The 21305-nt window shown below is 42.3% G+C and overlaps 1 protein-coding gene across 5 annotated transcripts in view; it reads right to left on the reverse strand.

Moving 5' to 3' along the window:
• Positions 1-993: 993 nt before the first annotated feature.
• MVK (mevalonate kinase) overlaps positions 994-21305 on the reverse strand; it is a 38604-nt gene continuing 18292 nt past the window's right edge. For 3 of the 5 annotated variants that reach the window (XM_082271049.1, XM_082271050.1, XM_082271048.1), the window contains exons 5-11: positions 19242-19397; positions 18884-18987; positions 17447-17492; positions 13234-13324; positions 8790-8906; positions 5976-6129; positions 994-1293 (exon numbers count right to left, since the gene is read on the reverse strand). In XM_082271049.1, the coding sequence (XP_082127175.1) occupies positions 1142-1293; positions 5976-6129; positions 8790-8906; positions 13234-13324; positions 17447-17492; positions 18884-18987; positions 19242-19397 (820 nt within the window). In that variant the 3' untranslated portion in view covers positions 994-1141. Of the gene's footprint in view, positions 1294-5975; positions 6130-8789; positions 8907-13233; positions 13381-17446; positions 17493-18883; positions 18988-19241; positions 19398-21305 lie in introns of all 5 variants that reach the window. The other 2 variants (XM_082271051.1, XM_082271052.1) reach the window with 2 other exon arrangements.

Consider the following 21305-nt stretch of genomic DNA (forward strand, 5'->3'; position numbering starts at 1 on the left):
CAGCTGGTCAGCAAGTGGTTAAAAATAACAAACATGTTCTACTTACCTGCTCTGTGCAGTTGGTTTTGCACAAAGCAGCCCAGATCCTCCTCTTTTTGGGTCCGTCTTCGGGGGTTCCTGGCCCCTCCCTCCTGACGAGTGCCGAGCCGAGCTGCTGCTCTGTGTGTCCATTCACACACAAAACCACGGCCAGCCCCCTCTCTCTCTCTCTTTAATGGCTCACTGACTTTAAATAACAGCAGGAGTCACTGGCCCAGTGCTGCAGTCTCAGCCAAGGAGGAGGGAGAGTCCAGGGCAGCCAAAGCTCTCCTGCAACATCGCTGGATGGAGATGGGCTCAGGTATGTATTAAGGAGGCAGCTGCACACAGAAGGCTTTTTTATCTTAATGCATAGAATGCATAAGGATAAAAAAATTAAAAAAAAATGTAAAAAAAAAAAAAAACCTCCTACCTTTACAATCAGTTTAAAAAAAAAAAAAACATTCAAAACATTCTCTATTTGGTGCTTTAGGTTCACTTTGATCATATCAAGTTTTGCTAACTACTAGTCCAAGATGCTGATAATGTGACTACAAACATTTAGAGGTTGATTTCCTAAAGGCAAACAGACATTACACTCTGCAAGTGTAGTTGCTCCAGAGCTTAGCAAAGGAGGTGAAGCTCTGCTGACTTCTATCATGCAACCAGAAATGCTGTTTTTTTTTTTTCCTTGCATGTGATTGGGTACTCTTTGCAAAGTGAAGCTTCAACTCATTTACTAAGCCCTGGAGCAACTGCACTTGCAAACTGCACAGTCTATTTGCCTATAGTAAATCAAACCCATAGCGTTTTGTCAGCTCAAGAAAACTGCAGATGGTGCTCTGTAAGCAATAGGTAACATACAAAAATATACCATTTTCATTTTAGGTTTTTTTTTTTTTTAATTTTAAAACGAAATACATTTCTCCAAACCACAATTTGATTTCAAAACAGCAGCATCTCAGGCTGGTGCGATGACTGATAGCTGGTGAGCGGCAATACCCCATTATTAAAGCCTTGCATCTTTTCGGTGCGTCAGTAAAGAAAGCAGTTCTAATACAATCTTCATGAGATAAGTCCATGATGGTGCTCCACAATGTAATATCCATGGGCTAAATATAGGTTATACATTTCTGAAAGCTCTTGTAATATCTTGTGGCAATGACACAGAAGAATGCAAAGAAACACCTGGGGCTCCGATACTGGTCTCCCAGCACTGATATCCACAGTCCGTGAGCTGCTGCTTGGCCGCTTCCACCACACTTCGGTCTACATCTAAAAAGAGGAGAACTGCTATTAGGAGTTAGATTTTACAGTATTTTTCTGCTACAAATCACATATCATATAGATGTTCATTTATTTGCTTTTTACTACTTTTATGTGCTTGTGTAACAATTTATTGATAGAGATAAAAACACAATGTAAGATTAATTATTGCATACACACACAGAATTAGCCAATCTAGACTTCATAGTTTAATATAATCTGGGAAATACTGCCACCTAGCAACCATTCCTGGTACTGCCATTACTTGGTATATGTCTAGTCATAATTTCCATATCAAAAGGGAAAATTATTGTTTAATGCACTTCTTTAACGAATTGAAGAATCTTGGATTTAATAGAGATGTCAGACTGCTGGTCATTTAATCAGTGGTCTGTTAATGCTATCCTGAAAAAACGACAGCAGCAAAATCCACAGCACTGCATCTCATCAGGGGGTCAGTGCTGTTATGCGTGTTCTTGGACAATCAGCATCTGACTTGACACATTCCTTGGCGATTAGGTAAATATGACAACTACCTCTGTGGCTATAAATGCTGGAGCATGTTCCTGACACTCATCAGAACAGAGGAGGCTACTTTGATAAGCTGCAAAACGTCTTCAACATTACAGAACTTCAGTTGAAGGTGACCCAACTAATAGCTATACTGATCCTTGAAAAACTACACTGCCCATTCAAAGAAATGTATGCAATATAAAATTCACTACTCCGATCCAAAAAAAAAAAAAGGGATTTTTGACTTACCGTAAAATCTATTTCTCTGATGTTCATTGACGGACACAGCTCCCGATTCTTCTTAACCACAGGGTTATATTTTCCCCTACAGGAGTAGGACAAAAGCTTGACTACACCTATGGGCAGTCCCAGAGGGTATACACGCACTCTCAGCTAAAAGGCACTCCGTTTTTTTTCTGCCTAGTTAGAAGTAAGGACCTCGTTTCTTGCTGGGATCTCTGGTCCTGACAATTTTTTCATTTTAAATTGATTTTTTTTCTCCTCTTTTTATTACTTTGCTCCCGTGAGACCTACAATCAAAGGCCAGACTGGGCAACAAACTGGATAATATAGATCCTTAGAAACCCTTCAGTCCGACCAGCGAGTACGTGCAGACCGCAGCTCCGCGCTAGGACGGCCATGACATAGCTCCACTGGACGGGGGCTGGCCTATGAATCAAACATCTCAGCTATCGGCATCCAGTTTTTTTACCAGCAGTGTCAGAAGAAAGCCACCTCCACAGAGGGGTGGGTGCTGTGTCTTTCAATGAACATCAGGGAAATGGATTTTACAGTAAGAAAAAAATCCAATTTTCTCTTACGTTTATTGACGGACTCCGCTTCTGATTCTCTTTACCATTGGGACATCCCAAAGCAGTGTCAAACATAAGAGTGGGAAACAGCAGAAAAAAATTCCCAAGGCTAACCATAGCCAACCAGGTAACATGGAGCTTAACCATAATCAACTGGGGCTCACCTGAAAAAACAACAATACACCCTCTAAGAGGACCAGGTCCTCTAAACAGCAGCCAGCAAAACCTTGTGGCCAAAAAAAGCATCCGCAGATGCCAACACAATCACTTTAAAAAAACTTTGTAAAAAGTGTGCATCGACTACCAGGTGGCCGCCTTGCAAACCTGCGTCAGACGGAAAGCCTAGGAGACATTAAGCACCCTAGTAGAGTGCACCTAAACAGGGAAAGGAGGAACCTGACCCCTGATGCAATAGGCCTGAACCACTGTCTGTCTGATCCATCTGGAAATGGTTGCAGAAGAAGTGGACAACTCTTTGTGAGGTCCATCCGTGAGAGCAAATGGAGAGTCGGCCTTCCTAAAAGACTCCATAGCTGCCAGGTACACCCTAATTGCCCGGACCACATCCAAGACATGCAAAGCAATTTCCTACAGATGTTTAGGCCTGGGACACAGGGAAGGCAACACAATTTCTTCATTCAAATGACAGTCAGAGACAACCTTAGGAAAGAAAAACAGACCGAGGCAAGGCACCACCTTACCCTTGTGCCATAAGGTGGACAGGATGGCGCCGTCAGTTCCGACACCCTGCATGCAGAGGTGATAGCCACCAAAGAAGGCCACCTTCTGGGGCAACATAAGCAGGGAAACCTCCCGAGAAGCTTCATGAGAGCTGAAAGCCCCACATTAAGATTCCAGGACGGCAACGGAGCCCACACTGAAGGAACCAAATGTCAGACACCCTAAAGAAAAAGGTACGCACATATGTGCTGAGGATGCCTCCCCACCCGGACAGGCTGGCATCTGTAGAGACAACCGTCCAGTACAGGAGGTGAAGGATTTTCCCTGATGAAGTGCCAGAGAGCGAAGCCACCTCTAGAGACCAGAATCTCTTTAGCAAAGATCTTGTGTGGAACTATGAAAACAGACCGCCTGGAGGGTGGACACCATCAGGCCCAGCAAGTGCATGCAAGCCCAGAGGCTGAATTGCCTCCTGCAATATCTGGAGTTTCGCTCGAGGAAGAAACACTCTGGTTGAGGCCGAGTCCAGAGTCAGACCTAGATAGGCCATTTTTTGTGAACAGAACCAAAGCAGACTCCTGAATGTTCAGGATCCTACCGAACTCCCTCAGAGTTCGCAGAGCAATCTCCAGTAGTCCATCAGAGCAGTCGGAGACTCTGCTAACAGAAGATGATCGTCCAAGGTGCTCCAGTACCACAATTGCCCATTGACTCAAAAAATGTCAGCGCCTTAAATTGATAATGCTACTCGCCCACGGCAAAACAGAGGAAGCGCTGGCGACCAGCACATATTAGAATGTGCAGGTAGGCGTCAAAAGAAGTGAGAATAAATCCCCCCAATGTAGGGACCCCACTACCATGTGAATGGACTCCATGCAGAACTTCTGTACTCGCACAAAGCAGCTTAGCGCCTTGAGGTCAAGAATTGGACATACCTTGCATTCCTTCCTGGGGACTGTAAAGAGGTTTGAGTAAAAAATCCTTCAAAATGTTCTGAAGTCGGAACCAGAACAAATCAACCCTTCAAATGACAAGTCTTGCACTGTGCCAAAGAGATCTCATAAGTGATCTGGGGACAAGTGCAGGTTGGAACGGAAACAAAACCTTTCCAGAGGATATGACCGAACTCTATCTCGTAGCCTGACCGAATAACTTTGTGGACCCACTTGACCTATACCAGGGAGGTCCATGAATCCTGAAACCGGCGAAGACGTCCCCTCACCCCAGATACAGTTGAGGGCGCCCCTTCATGCAGAGGCAGCCTTGGCCACAGGTCTGGAAGAGCCCGCTCGTTGCTTGCCAGACCAGGTCCTCTTGGAACTTCTGGTGGAAGCCCTGACTTTTGATCCCTAATCTTGAGATCCTGAGAGACGAAGAGGCCGCTTAGGAGCCGAGGAGAATGGCCCACGTCTACGATGGGGCTCCTTGCCCCTGGTAGTCTGCAGAAGAAGAGTACTCTTCCCCCCGTGAGACCCTTAACAATATCATTCAAAGAAGCTCCAAATAGGTGACCCCCTACAAGAGGCAGATCAGATAAGGCCGTCTTAGAAGTCTAGTCCATAGACCAGCATTCCAGCCAGACAATACACCGAAGGACTACTGCTGATACAGGCAGCCTAGAAATCAAAGGAGCTGCATCCAGAAGAGGCATCACAAACTTTGGCCCCTGGACCAACCGGTCTGCCAGCTCTGCAAAGACAGGGGGGAGATATTCTCCCTCCAGGTCCCACCATAAAAGCTTAGCCCACTCGGTCAGAGTTTGCAACACCAGGGCAATAGTTATTACCGACATAATTGCCGAACCAGCCACAGCGCACATATGGCAGACCAGAGCACCCGCCCTCTTATTAGCTGGACCTGTAAAGGTCGGGAGTCCTCAACCGGGATGAAGGTAACTCAATTTGACCTGGTGGGACTGTCCACCTTTTACGCAGTAAATCCTCATAAGGATACTGCAAGCAAAAATGCCTAGCAACCACTGCGTTTCGGACAACCCCACCGTTTGTGACAATGTTGTCAAAGTGAAAGAGGAACACCCTCGCCGCTTTGGAGGGCCTGTGGGTGCCAAAAGGAACCAGTGCCTCCGACGCGGCAGCAGCCGCAACTCCATTTTTTTAGTTTCACGCACTGACACACACAGTGCATCCACCAGCGCCTATTTAAGCGAGGCTAGAGGAACAGAGGAATCATCCTCACTATGTGAGAACTCTGTGTGTGGACGCAAAAAGGACATACATTTTTTTTTGGGTACAGCATTGCACGTCTGCGCAATTGTCAGTTAAAGTAACGCAGTGCCACATCGCATAAAAATGGCCTGGTCATTAAGGGGGTAAAACCTTTCCGGGGCTGAAGTGCTTAATATGGTTGCGAACACAACATGGGAACCACAATAAAACAACTGTCTAAAACTATATACATCAAACAGTTTTCTGGAGTATTTGAAAAATCTTACAAAAGTGTAAAGTGGGGGCACAAAAATTCCTTTGCAATTGTCCTTTCTGTAAAGAAGAGCTTTGTAATTGTGACAAACTCTCTGTTCTAGTAAGGAGATATCAGTCACATGACACAAGAAAGTGTTCCTTCATCTTTTATTCTTGACTGCCAGGAAAGCTAAAATCCACAGGGAATGTGTTTTCAGGTTTCTTTCATAACAGTTATAACATGACAAATGAGTGTAATACTTACTAGGTCGCAGTAAAGTTATTGCACAGCCACCTCCTCCAGCACCTGTCAGTTTACTGTGCAGACCATGCAAAGCAGTCACCTGACAGAGTCTGTCCAATGAAGGATGCCCAACACCAATCACATTTAGGTGATGTTGATTGATGTCGATCAGTTCCTGTAAGAGCAATACAATATTTCACTAATAATGCAGAATCACATCCAATGATAGGTTTCTATTCTTATGCAAACAAATATATTTTGCATTTGTTTTTGCCTATTACGGAAAATCATTTGACCAGTTCGTATTTTTCCCTGAGCTTGATTTATTAAACAATTTAGATGAGGAATGGTCTACTGTTGCCATATTATTTTCTAGCCTGCACTAGACAGATGAAGAAGGGGACTGGTTTCTGCTGTCAGCGCTATTCTTATTTCAGGCAAGCCATCAGTAAGTACAGTGGCATCTGCTTTATCCAATCTATCATCCACTTGGAAAATTGAAGCATTTTGAGGGTTGACAGATGTCTTTTCAAAATGTCAGGCAGGGAGACCCTCTTCCCAGTCCAGTGATGCTGGGACCTTCCTAGGATTATGGTGCAAGCTTGTCCAATGAGAAAATCTAGTACAGATGCACCTATATGCCTGAAAATGAGTGCTTCCAGCATCAGAAATACTCATCGTTGTCCTCTAGGTGCAAACCTTATGGTCAAAACACCCAATCCTATTGACGCAGTAGGATTTGACCATTTATGCACAGACACTATGCCTAATTATTTACACATTAAATGAGTATGTAGTCTGGGGACAACCAATAAGCACTAGGATAACTGCACTTTCATGGAGAAAAAGAAAAAAGCAAATAAAGAAAAAAAAACAATATAGGGCATACAATTGCGACACAAATCATATTGTAATTGAATGTTATTAAAAATCCCTTTTCCTTTTCAATCTGCAGCGGTTGAAATTTTCTGGAAATGCAATGCAATATGGCCACCTGGAGGTGTTCTGTACACAGAATGTGTACTGACCACACCACAGGAACATCATTTCCTGCTTGTGTGATTGGCTCACCAATTTTCCCAGAAGTCTGCATAAGATACAAGTCAGATTTCTGGCATCCCCTGCAACAAAAATGTCATTTTTGGTGAGATACTCCCAATAGGAACACGTCTAAAGGCATGCAGACCCAGCAGCTTTCCTCATTAGAGCACTGCAGCTGCCACAGCTGATAGATAATTATGAAACCACTCCCATTTGACCCACTCAGCACAGAGGAACAAACAGTGATTTCTTCAGAATAACAAAAAGGTAGAAATCTGCAAAAGTTTGTTAAAATCATTGTAATGTACAGAGATCACCCCAAAGGGAATGTTTTTTTCTCAACAACCGCTCTGACAGTAAAGAACCCTTTATGTAGTTTAAGGTTAATTTACTTCACTTCCAATTTTACTTAATGGCCGTGTGTCTTTTTAAATTCCCTTTGCTGCATTTGCTCTAGATCTGAGGGGAAGCTCTAAATAGAGGGAAGATCTGCTTATTTCTATCATTCAATCATGTGCAAGCAAAAACTGCTGATTTTTTTTTATCTCTTGCATGTGATTGGGTATTCTTTGCATAGTGAAGCTTGACCTCATTTACTAAGCTCTGGAGCAAGTGCACGTGTAGTGCACAGTAGGGATAGACCGATATGGTTTTTCCAGGGCCGATACCGATATTTTGGTCACAACATATCGGTATCGGCCGATATTCTGCACATTCAATTCAATTACACATCCAATGCAAAGTGACCAGTGCCCCCATCCAACGCAGAGTAACCAGTGACCCCATCCAATGCAGAGTGACCAGTGACCCCATCCAATGCAGAGTGACCAGTGACCCCATCCAATGCAGAGTGACCAGTGACCCCATCCAATGCAGAGTAACCAGTGACCCCATCCAATGCAGAGTGACCAGTGACCCCATCCAATGCAGAGTGACCAGTGACCCCATCCAATGCAGAGTGACCAGTGCATGGGGATTAGAGCGCCGCCTGATTACACAGAGCAGGGTTCTTCTGCTTACCCGGTGCGGGCGCTGTTATACGAAGTCCTGCCTCCTGGACCGTCTCCTATGATAGACATCAGCAGTGTACTGTCTATCATAGGTAGGAGCCGGTCCAGGAGGCAGGGCTTCGTATGACAGCGCCCACGCCAGGTAAGCAGAAGAACCATGCTCTGTGTAATCAGGCGGCGCTCTAATCCCCATCCCCCCTCCCCTCCGGAGGCAGCCCTACCTTGAGAAAATATCGGTCATATCGGCCAAGTTTGTGGCCGATACCGATACTTTAAATAAAAAGTGAATATCGGCCACAGATCGGTCGATCCCTAGTGCACAGTATATTTGCCTTTAGTAAATCAACCTACCTCAATGTATCCTGTTGTAGAGTGACTCAAATGTATGTTGCGTTTGAGATGACAGTGATTACAAAAAAAATGTGGATCTTGAGTATTTCAGGAGATGCAGTACTACAGAATGTTTCTATATTTAAAGCGTAACTCCACTTTCTCTTCCACAAACAGTGAGCATTGATAGTTTCAAAAAACTATTAGATGGGCAACTTAACGTCCACAAAATACAGGGGTATACAATGTTCTATTGACATAAACACACACATCATAGGTTGAACTGGATGGACTGGTGTCATGTTTCAACCTCACTATGTAACTGTATATTTGCCTTTAGTAAACCTTTTCTTTCGTAATACAAACAATTCTATGTGCGGTTTTCACTTTGTGCTACAGAAACCTTATTAGATTTGTGCTCCATAAAACACTGCTATTCTCTCAGCTAGATTACCTCTAACACTGAATACTGGTCCATAGACAATCCTGAAGATGAAGCTTCTAGTATGTGCTGGCACTCCTGAGAAATTGCATGTATTGATGACAGGACTGGTTCTATAATGCTTGGATACTGTAAGGAAAACAAAATTGTGCAATGTGACTACCATATAAACATACTAATGATTGACCATTTTATTACAGTATGTGTAACCAAAAAAGGATAAAATGGGATATTTGTACTTCCAGTAAAATCTATTTACTGGAGTACATTGAGTGACACAAAAATTCTGAGTTTTAGGTTACACTGCCGTCTACAGGAGAGATGGAAACTGGCAAACAAAAAAATTGTGGGCCAGCCAAGTATAAGCCCTCCTAGTCCTACACCCAGCATGGCTTGGTTTTGTGGTACAGCAGCACCAAGAGCATGATCATAAACACAGAGAAGTGCAACCTGTGTCCCTCGATAGACTCCAAGAAATGGACTTTACGGTAAATACAAAAATTCTATTTTTCATTCACCCTTTTAGGTGCCAAAAGCAGTTCAACTAAATTAGTGGGCAACAGCAACAAATGACGAATAGGCCCGCAAAACAACAGAACTGGGGACAGCCTGCAGCTTAAAGTGGTTGTAAACTCTTACATATACCCAGCGAAGTGACTGGACTCAGGTGATACACAGAGGTGAAACAAATCCTCCTACAGCGATCATACCTGTTTATCTACAGCAGTCTCTTCCCTACATTCAAAGTGCAGAATTTATACAGGATCTCTCAGCTCTGAAAAGCAGGGGGCGGGGAGCTAAAGTCACATCAGTGAGGAGAGCCGATTGGAGGAAATTGACACCCTCCATTTACACAGCACACAGGAACAGAGTTGAGGCTGTCAATCAGCTGAAGCTCCCTCCCCTGTCACCATTTTTCTCTTGGTGTCAGGAAAACTTGTCAGAAAAAGTGACTCATGCTTAAAGCAGAAGGAATGAGGCAGCTGACAGAAATAACGCTCTGAATTGAGACAAGCACAACTTATAGAGGGACATGCTTTGTTCATATTTCATGTCAGGTTTACAGCCACTTTAAAGAACAGGCCAAAACATCCATCTGGTAAAACATGGAGAACATGTGAACAGAAGACTAAGTAGCAGTCTTACAGGTGCTTGATGTTGAAATTAAGTACTCACAGATCTAGTAGGAGTGCACCTTGGCAGGAACAGTTGGAACCCATTTCATTAAGACCAAAACTGTTAATGATAGGTCTGTCTTAGCCACTGAGAAATGGTGGGACAAGACGCAGGTTCCCCCTTTCAGTGACCCTCAGTAATGACCAAAAAAAAAAAAAGGGAGAAAGTTTTCAAATGGAAGACACAGCTTTAAGGTACAGCGAGAGAATATCTTTAGCACACCAAGGATCTCCAGAATGGGTCCAAAGCTTTATTAAGTGATCACATCGTTACAGCAAATAGCAAAGTTTTGGAGCCTCTAAGGACCCCTTCATCAGGCATGTCATCAGGGTCTCATGCCTGATGATGGGGTCCTGCGAGGCTCCAAAACATTGCTATTTGCTGTAATGATGCGATAGCTGAATAAAGCTTTGGACCCATTCTTAAGATCCATGGTGTGCTGGTGACATTTTCCCGCTCTGACTATTCACAGTTCCAGCCGGTGGTCACTTCAGTACCAACTATGCATAGCCATTTCTATAGGAACGTGTGCATTTGGAATAGTGCGTTGAAATAGCGGCAGGGTAAACACACAGGGCCCAGCACCTTGGTGAACACCCGAGGTGAAAAAGATAGGTCTAATGACAGGGCCACATACTGGAAGGAAAGAGAACCGACAGCAAAGTGAAAGAATTGCTAATGCACTGAAAACTGGGGACATGGAAATATGTGCCCTTGATGTCCAGTTGTCAGAAAGCCTCCTTCATGAATGAAGACTATGAAAAACCTAGTGGATTCATATAGAATTATATGGACTGAATGAAGACATTTAAGGGCCTTAGGATCCAACATGAAGCAGATGCCCCTTTCGGCTTGGGAAGTCCACAAAGACTTGGGCAATGATGGGAGGGGACCGGGAATAGAACTTTAGTTTGTAGGCCCCAGAAACCATCGGCATCCAAGAGGTCAGTTGTCCAAGCATTCACAAAGGCTAACAGACACCCTCCTACTTTGTAAAGTAGGGGGCCCCCTAATGTCAAAGAGGATTTATCTGAGGGTATGGGAAGTTTTGAAAGGATTGGAGAGGACTGGGTGCCAGACTTGGGAATAACCATCCATCTGTCAAGAAGCAAGTTTTCCCACGCTAAGACCTTGGCTTCTTTAAACTGAAGAGGAGTAATCTTGCCACAGATGACATCCAGAATCAAGAAATTTTGGAAGCAGCGCTTCCTGGTTTCTAATAGGCAGTTTGTGAGGTCTTTTAATTAAGTGCAGTACTTTGTTTTCTCTCACACAATAAAGCAGTTTTACACAATAGGAGGTTCTCCTCCCTCTCCTTTATGGCCATACTTGATGCACAATTCTGAACCATATGAAGGAAGACCACAACAAGCTGGATGGAAGATGAAGAAAAGAGGCTGAGTCTATATTAACTTTGACCATATTGTGCACTTATGGACTCCCTTGAAAATAAAAGGGGTCAAACCCATCCAGTGAGTGCATTGCGTACCAGGGAGGGGGGGGGGGCACTACAGGTCTGTTTAGAGGAATTCCCATCGCCGAGCACATTATTTGATGTTTATTATCACCAGTGTTGATGTCGTTTGGAGTAGCACAGAGCACTTTATCACTACTGGAAATTTTAACAATGTGTGGACTTTTTAAATATTCTTTTTTTTGTACTATACGATTTATTTTGTATAAGTAGTAATTTATGCTGTTCCCATTGGGGAAATATTTTTAGAATATAAGGCAGTACAGTTTCCCAATGGAACAATTAACTGCCATGGTGATCAGATCACTACAAATGACCTTAGACCAGTCAGCTAGAGTCTAACACACAAAGGTCGTGGCCAGAACAGGTTTCAGTGTAGGAACAATGGGGTCCTTATACATACAGTAGGTACGTCCTGCACTGGGATGGTAATTGCTTTGTTGAGATGATATATTGATTGAGGGCTGCAGAGGGCGCAGCCCACTTTTTTTTACAAACTCTTCAGTGTGTGCTTATTGGGCTAGTAGCTGCATGGAAGGAACAAAGTGCTTGTCAGAATTTTTCCAGTCTCTAAAAAGGAAGACTGCAAATAGAGGAGGCACCAGAAAACTCTTAGAAGTCTTAGGAGCTAAGAAGCCTAGGCTAGGGACACCACTGGTAGAGGGCAGATGAAAGGCAACTTGCTCTGGGTATGAGGAAAGAACTCCGATAGTCAAAAACTCAGCTGCTGTGAAGCAAGAGTAGGATCAGGCTCCAAAGGTGACTAAGTCATTGTAGACGGGCAGGGACGAACCGCTGACAATGTTTTTACCCGATAGGAAGTAAGGGGAACGCTTCAAAAACAACATTGACAAATAAAAGTGGTTTTCTTTTATTACAGTGGTGGAAGGCTAGAACCCCTGTTTTTTCTGTCTGTGTCCCTGTTGATTGTTCCCTCACTTCCGGTTTTCAACAGGACAGAAGGTGAGGGTAAATTGCTCTAAAATGGAGGCCTGCCTAGCTGTAAAAACCTCCCTGCATACGTGGTTTATTTTCTTTATGGACGTATGGATTTCTTTAAAAGGATTGTAAAGGCAGAAGGTTTTTTTTATCTTAATGCATTTTATGCATTAGGATAAAAACCTTATGTGTGCAGCAGCCCCCCTCAGCCCCCCTAATACTTACCTGAGCCCATCTTTATCCAGCGATGTTGCAGGAGTTTCTCAGCTGCCCGGGAGTCCCCTCCTCATTGGCTGAGACAGCAGCACGGCGCAATTGACTACGGCTGCTGTCATTCAAAGTCAGTCAGTCAGCCAGCCAATCAGCAGAGAGAGGGGACGGGGCCAGGTCACAGCTTCGTGTCTGAATGGATACAACAAGCTGTGACTCGGCTGGGGTGCCCTTATAGCAACCTGCTTGCTGTGGGGGCACTCAACGGAGGGAGGGGCGAGGAGCAAAGACGAGGAACCCGAGAAGAGGAGGATCCAGCCCACTCTGTGAAAAACCAACTGCACAGAGCAGGCAAGTATAACATGTTTGTTATCAAAAAAAAAAAAAAAACCCACGAGAATTTACAATAACTTTAAGCCCCTTTACAATCTGATTAAGCAAAGATAAGTCTAGCCACACTGGTGGTGCAACCTGACCAATGAATTTCGTTTTTTTTTTTCATAATGGGCAGGAGGCAGTTAGTGGTAATGCCAGTCATTCAGGCTGTAAATCTCAACAGGAAAAACAGGAATACTGTAGCTATTGCCTTATATTAAAACAGGTACATGTTTGTATAAAAGGTTTATATATCTACTTTTAAAAGGGAAAAGCCCAAACCTTGAGTAGCTTATCTTTCACTCCTGCCACCAGGATCTTTGTGCTGCGTGGTACTCTGGTGTTGGTGAGCAAAATCTGTAGCAATGGTACCCTGGAAAGAGGCCACAATATATTATACTGGGTCCACTGTAACATTTCACCAACCTGCTGGAAAACAGAAAGAATGTGTCGCTTTTGCCAATAGAAAATGTAAAAGTAAAATTAAACTTCTACAATAGATATATTGTAATATGACCCTACTGATTGCTTTGGGCTTACAGTATTTATACACAACTTTTGATGAACCTTACAGTAGTTTGAACATTGAAATGGCTTAGTATAGGACAAACTTACATATGTTGGCACATATACAATCTTGAATGCCTAATGTTGGTATCTAGGGAGTCTTTCAAAATATACAGTATATTTGAGATGCCTATCAGCCTGCTTAAACAAAAAGTCCATTTTAAAATGTTGACTTGGAATAGAAAGTACAGAGTTACTGAGATGTGTCTGGACCAAGCTCACGTAACCAATCAAAAGCATTCATTTTTTTGCATTTTGTGAAAAAAGCAGTGTAATAGTTCTAAAAAAATGTTTTAAAAAGTGTAACAGAAAAAGAAAATGAACCCTGGGCACTTCCTGGTAGTGTCCGTTTGGCCTGCCCCTTGAACTATATTACCCTGCTGTTGGACACAGGAACCTGCCATTAAAGTAATGGACAAACAGGAAATTACAGAAGGGTTGAGCCAGCCTTTTTACACTGGAAATGTCAAAGATTTCAAATGAGGATGCAATGGGCTTGGGAGCTCTAACAGCACTCTAATAGACTTCTGAAAGTATTAATCAAATACATTTGGGGGTTTGCATTTTATGCAAGTGGCCAGTTCATTTTTAAAATACTTTTTTTAAATACCAGGTCAATTATAAAGTTGAATTCAGACAAATACACGGCTCAAAAAAAAATAAAGGAATACTTTTTAATTGGAGTATAGCATTGAATCAATTTAACTCCTGGAATATATTTCTGGTCAGTTAAGTAGCAGAGGGGGTTGTTAATCAGTTTCAGCTGCTTTGGTGTTAATGAAATTAACAGGTGCACTAGATGGGCAACAATGAGGTGACCCCCCAAAACAGGAATGGTTTTACAGATGAAGGCCACTGACATTTTTCTCATGTCTCAAGAGCATGCAGGAGATTCCATGAGACATGCAGTTACTCTAGAAGAGCAGGACAGGGCCGTAGAAGGTCCTTAATCCATCAGCAGGACCAATATCTGCTCCTTTGTGCAAAGAGGAACAGGATGAGCACTGACAGAGCCCTACAAAATGACCTCCAGCAGTTCGCTGGTGTGAATGTCTCTGACCAAACAATCAGAAACAGACTTCATGAGGGTGGCCTGACTTTCTCTAGTAGGCCCTATGCTCACTGCCTGGCACCATGGAGCTCAACTTGGCATTTGACACTGGTGCTCTGTGCTTTTCACAGAGGAGAGCAGACTCACCCTGAGCACATGTGAAAGACATGAAAGGGTCTGGAGAAGCCGTGGAGAACGTTATGCTGCCTCTAACATCATTCAGCATGACCAGTTTGGTGGTGGGTCAGTGATGGTCTGGGGAGGCATATCCATGGAGGTACGCATAGACCTCTACAGGCTGGACAATGGAACCCTAACTGCCATTAGGTATCAGGATGAAATCCTACGCTGGTGCAGCGGGTCCTGGGTTCCTTCTGGTGCACGACAATGCCCAGCCTCATGTTGCAACAGTATGTAGCCAGTTCCTGGAGGATGAAGGAATTGATACCATTGAATGGCTCCCACGCTCGCCTGACCTAAATCCAATAGAACACCTCTGGGACATTATTTTTCGGTCCATCCGACGCTTCCAGGTGCACCTCAGCCTGTTCAGGAGCTCAGTGATGCCCTGGTCCAGATCTGGAAGAAAATACCCCAAGATACCATCCGTCATCCCATTAGGAGCATGCCCTGACGTTATCAGGAATGCATACAAGCATGTGGGGGCCATACAAACTACTGAGTGCCATTTTGAGTTAATGCAATGAAATTTCAGCAAAATGGACTAGACTGCAGCATAATTTTTTCACCATGATTTCTGGGACGTCTTTGAATTCAGCCTTCTGTAGGTTGATCATTTTAATTTCCATCAAGCGATGTTACATCCTTTATTCCTAACCTATTACCCAGTCTATATCAGTATAGATATCCAGCATGATATTTTTCCCATTGAGATCTGATGTGTTTTTAAAGTGTTCCTTTAAATTTTTTGAGCAGTGTAGAAAAAAAAAAAATACTCATTATTCAAGTTATAACTTGATTACAAAAAGGAAAAAACAAATTTTTAGAAAACTGTTTTAGGTTTCTAAATGTTTTACTCTTTTAAAAATAAAAAAGGAAAACTGCAAAGTGCTTAAATTGGGTGGGTCATCATTAGCTCCCTTGCAATAACTCCAGGCAAATTGTCCAATAAGAAAAATGTATCACCAAGATCCAGAAACTCGTTTATTTAAAAGACAGCAGTTGTTACCTCTGGCAGCGACATATTTAGTGATAAAAACTTTATATCAGAGAGTCTTGCCGTTTTAATAAACAAGAAAAGTTGCTGCAGCTCAGAGAAGGAGGATTCATTTTTTTCTGCATTTCAGGAGGTTGTTGAACATTGATTACAAATATAGCTCTTTTTTTTTTTTCTTTTTGGGGCGGTGAAAGGGGGGGGGGGGAGGGTGGAGATAGTATTTAAGCTTTACACATTCAGTAAGTGTAAATTAAATAAAAATGAACAAAACAAACAGCAAACATTTGTAAGACCTTGTGTTGTCACATTATAGTACCAGTTGAAGATGGATGTACATATTGGATGCAGATATAACAATGGTCATCCCATGATAGACTAGCAAAGTGATCAGACAGTAAAAATGTGTACAGTACTTCCTGAACCCAAGGTCACTATTGGAAGCAGTATCTCTTAATTAGCAAATTTTCAGCAAAAAACTTGTGTGCTTACAACCAACCAATATCGCCTGCAGGGGAAGTAGGTGATCAGATAGCTTTTGCAAATCAAACTTACCGTATATACTCGAGTATAAGCAGACTTTTTTATGCTGAAAAAACCCTCACTCAGCTTATACTCGAGTCACGGTCTCACCTGTTCTCCGGTGCAGTGCGCATGCGCCGCTCCAGAAAGCCTGTACAACGTTAGGCTATTCCCAGGCAGACGGCGCCTGCGCAGTGACGCGCCGTTTTTAAATGCAAGGTGCCTCGCCGAAAGGTAAGTGATACTCCTCCGCAGCCCCTGGAGATGCAGTGCTGTGGGCATGGTACAGGAGATGCCTGTACCATCTCCTGTGCCATGCCTGTACCATCTCCTGTACCAGGCCCACAGCCCTGCATCTCCTGTACCATGCCCGCAGCCTCTGCACCATGCCCGCAGCCCCTGTTTTTTGGGTCTCTTGGTGGTCCAGTTGGGTCCAGTAGCTGCTGCATTTCCCACCCTAGGCTTATACTCGAGTAAATACGTTTTCCCAGTTTTTTGTGGTAAAATTAGGTGCCTCGGCTTATATTCGAGTCAGCTTATACGGTACCTAGTGTGTGCTCCCAGGGTTATAGTGGTACATCAACCTGTAGTTATCAGTAGAGGCTGCCACCCAGGCTATTCTAAATTAGCCTCTGGAGAACTAATGGAATTGGGGCCAGTCCCAGTACTACCAACCATGGATCCCACGGTTTACTAAATTTATTGGGACAACCTTTATTTAAAAAAAAAAAAAAGGATTATCTTTCTCTAGGAAGTGTACTGTTAACATGCTGTAATTACTTCGATTGAAATAACGAGTGTGGGGGAACCCATTTTGATGAAATTTTTTTACGTGAAAGAAAGAATAAACCGTTAATTGGAGCAAAAACATCTGGTAAGAATACTTCTTCATCTAACGCTCCCAGGAGACAGAATCAGGATCTAAGGCAATATTTGCTTGCAAAATACTTTTATAACAGCTATAACTGATCACCAGAAACAGAATAATTTGGGGCCAAATGTATTTTATTATATGAATTAGTGTACTCAAATGTATTAGTACTATTAGGTTGACCTTGCATTGTATACGCTTGTTTTTACTCATCTGTTGCATTCATGAACTGTTTTCTATGACAACATTAAATGAAAAGTATACAAAAATCTTAAAAATAAAAAGGCCAGCACAAAAAATAAATAAATACCTCTTCATTGGGGTTATTTGTCCAGCTTGAAACTGTAAAGCACCACCTAAAGGGAAGCAAATCTAATTACATTATTAAAGCTGTATCAAGCAAAAAGCAAAGTGCAAAAAGCCAAAAATAGATCAGTTATCCAATGATTCAGGGAACCAGAGCTGTAGTCTGCATTATTCGGTTGAGCTACACTTTTTTTTTTCTCAAGCGGTTTTCAAAGCTATTCATATTAGTCCTAGTCCAATAGAGTTCCCAATCTATTGTTCTGACCAGAGCTAAACCCAAAACAGGATGGATGCCAAGTGACATGTTGGTATGTGTTTGGATTGTGAAAAAAAATATAAAAATCAGAGCACCCAGAAAAAATCCATACAGTCATAAGGAGAACATGCAAACGTCATGCAGACAGTGTTTTGGGTGGGAATTGTGTCCAGGACCCTTGAACTACTAACAAGGGTGCTAGCCACATACATACAGTCTGAAATTCCCAATGCACTGAAATATTTATGGACCTACTGTACACTGTGTTTCTGATCCCTTACACGTATACTAAGCATACAGTCACTAAAGAGGTTTAACCTCCTAGGCGGTAATCCCGAGCGTTGATTTTTCATTGCAGGATCGGTAACCCCGAGTCACGCTCGGGGTGGATTGCAGAGAGCGCAGCGGTGTTCTCTTACCTTATCCTGGCGATCCAGCGATGATCTCTCATTGCTGAGATCGCCAGCCGAGAGTCCCGCCGCTCCTCCGTCGGTCTGATCACTTCCTAGTTCCGTTCCCTGCAGCAGCAATGCTGCATGGGAGCGGAACTAGGGAGGGAAATTCAAAAAAAAAAAAAAAAAAACGTTGCACAAAAACATAAAACACATTTTATATTATATATATATATATATATATATATATATATATATATATATATATATATATATATATATACATATACACACATATATATATATATATATATATATAAAATTATATTATTGATTCAATTATAATTAATGCGATATATATATATATATATACACACATATATCTATATATAATATATAATGTATGAATTATAATCTAATCAATAATATAATTTTATTATATATATTATATATTAAATAATAAAATTATATTATTGATTCGATTATAATTCATGCGTTTGTGTTTCAAATTTATCACATCTGGGATGTCTACTAGACTCTTGTTTTGGTCAGGTTTAAGTCAGTAATTACTAAGAATTGTAGGCCTATAATACAGAACGCCAAATTTCCATGAAAAGAATTGTACCGCTTTTGGTATGTAATTCCTGACATAATCATGCCGCCAGGGAGGTTAAACAAATTGTGGTGAACCTACAGTTAATGAGCCACACAGCAAGCACAAAGAACAGCACAGGTATCGCGTTAGACTACTCATGCCACCCTACTGCTTGGATTTTGCGACATTATTACTTACCCAGTGTTGCTACAGCATTGTCCACACCAGATGGATTCCCATGGATGACCTTTTCCCCTTGAAATGCCCAACTATTAATGAGCTTTAACTCAGTCTCTGTCCACCTATCACAAAAATATTACATTTTCATATTTAGGTTACCAAGGTTAAAAAAAATAAATAAAAAAGAATCTTACAGTATGTATATTTTGAAAAAAAAAAATGATCCTGCGAGTGTGAAAACAACAAGATCAATAATCCAAATTCCATGTTATACATTAATATTAGGAGACACATTAAATGTTGTATGAACTGTGGACTAGAAAATGCATAAACATGTCCCAAATAAAACCATACTGGAATAAAGCAATCTTCACACCTGGCATCTTCTGTGCCTTCCTGCACTGGGCATGATATCCTTCCAGAGACAGTTAGCAAGGCAGCAGCCAGGCAAACAGAATAAGCAGCGCTAGACCCCAAACCGGCTCCTGGAGGTAGCTGGGACCAAACCACGATATTCAACCCCTTGATATCTCTAGAACCATTAAAAAAGAAAGCATTTAGTGGTACAGTTTAACAGTTCCCAAACATCTCTTAGGGCTGTTTGGAAGTATCTACTGTCTCAAATTTAAAGGCAGCATTTAGGACAGGACAATGATACTTTATGAGATAAGCACTTAGATCACAGAATAAAAATAAAACAAGGTTTACAGTTATAAGAAAACACATGTAAACTCAAATTAGAGCAGGCCCACTTTATACAATTAAGCACATGTAAAATAAGTATGGTGAAGCAATATCAGATGTATTACTCTGTCCCTAGAGAAATATCACTGAGAATTTATAGGCGTCTTTAAAATTTCAACCAATCCTGGTTAATAAGCAGGCAAGGACCGCTTTAGTTGCACCTTTTAGTATCTAGCTTTGGAGATAGCAGTAATTGTGGAAACGTAGGTAGAAACTAACTTGGTACTATCTGTTTTTTTAAAGGGAATTAACAATTGTTGGGTTATTATAGGTTCCGAATTACACTTGAATTTCTGGCAATAGTAAAATTAAAGAAGTTAGAGGGAGATTCAAATTGCTTCCTTAATTGAAGAAAGGTCTTAAATTCTTGTGTGAAATACAGAATGTTATGCCATGTTAAGGCCAACTCTGAGCATCATAGATAGTCACAGAGAAAGGCATTTGACTGCAGGGGGTTTATGCTAAATTCGTCCACTGTTCAGTCAAAAAACGCTTTTGTATGTAAAGAAATAGAGAGGGAGGTGCTTAGCAGTGCAGGTAAAAAAGATGTGCATTTATTTTCATTTTTTTTTTACTTAGAGCCTGTAAAGCATTGCACCAGTGATCAGCAGGTCATGGGTGCCATGCAGGTCTCCTGCAGACCTGTCAGTGTATCTGCCAGCTCATACAGGCAAGCAGATACACACTGACACACTGACAGGAAGAGACAATGAACTGCTGGAGCACTCATGAACTACTCATGGTAGTTCACAGAGGACTACAAGTCGACAGCCGCTAAGGCAGACAGTATTTGTAGTTTCCCATGTACAGAACCCTGAAAGACAGCGAAGGGGGGAGTAAGATCCACCTCTTGCTGTCACTATAGGCAGCGGCTGCAGGAGTGGGAACATGTTACATGTTCTACCCTAAAATCAGGTGGAACATGCAACATGTTCCCAAAAGGTAAAGGTATACTTTAACTAGTTGCAGACTCTGGGCGTACTAGACATGTCCTTCTTCCCTGCTGATGGGATCCCCCCTGACCTAAACAGAGAAGGTCTGGGCAGCAGGAGCTGTAAAAAAAAAAAAAAAAAAAAAAGCAGTCTGGCAATGTTTATTAACAACATGCTCAGCCATGTATACAGAAAGCTGCAATGAAAACATTGTTTCATTTTGTAACGGTTTCTTCATCTACAAATCAAAAAGGGATGAACTTTGATCTGTAGATGAAGTCAGTTAAGAGCCCATTCACACAGGGGCGACACGACTTGCCGGGGCGACCTGTGAAGTTGCGGTGCACAGCGTGCACCGCGACCTCGGCGCGACATGCACGGACTTCATATCATTGAAGTCAATGCAAGTCGCCTCCAGGTCGCCCCAAAGTAGTACAGGACCCTTTTTCTAAGTCGGAGCGACTTGTGTCGCTCCTATTAGAATGGGTCCTGTGCTAATCAATGGCAGGCGACCCACCGCGACTTGTCAGGCGACCAAGTCGCCTGACAAGTCGCGCTAGTGTGAATGGGGACTTAAGCAACCTGACAAGTAAAACATTTATTTGCAATGAAATGTTTCTTTGTTAAATCCCTTATTACCCTTAGTTTTCTTTAATCAGCCCTAATAACCTCATTCTCCTCCAATCAACTTTTTCCTGGTGATTTTTTTCCTTTTTTTAATTAAAGAAGTCCTAAAGTCAGGTTTTTTTTCTTTATCTTAATGC

This window comes from Pelophylax lessonae (assembly GCF_965119305.1).
Source record: "Pelophylax lessonae genome assembly, chromosome: 1".
NCBI lineage: Eukaryota > Metazoa > Chordata > Amphibia > Anura > Ranidae > Pelophylax > Pelophylax lessonae.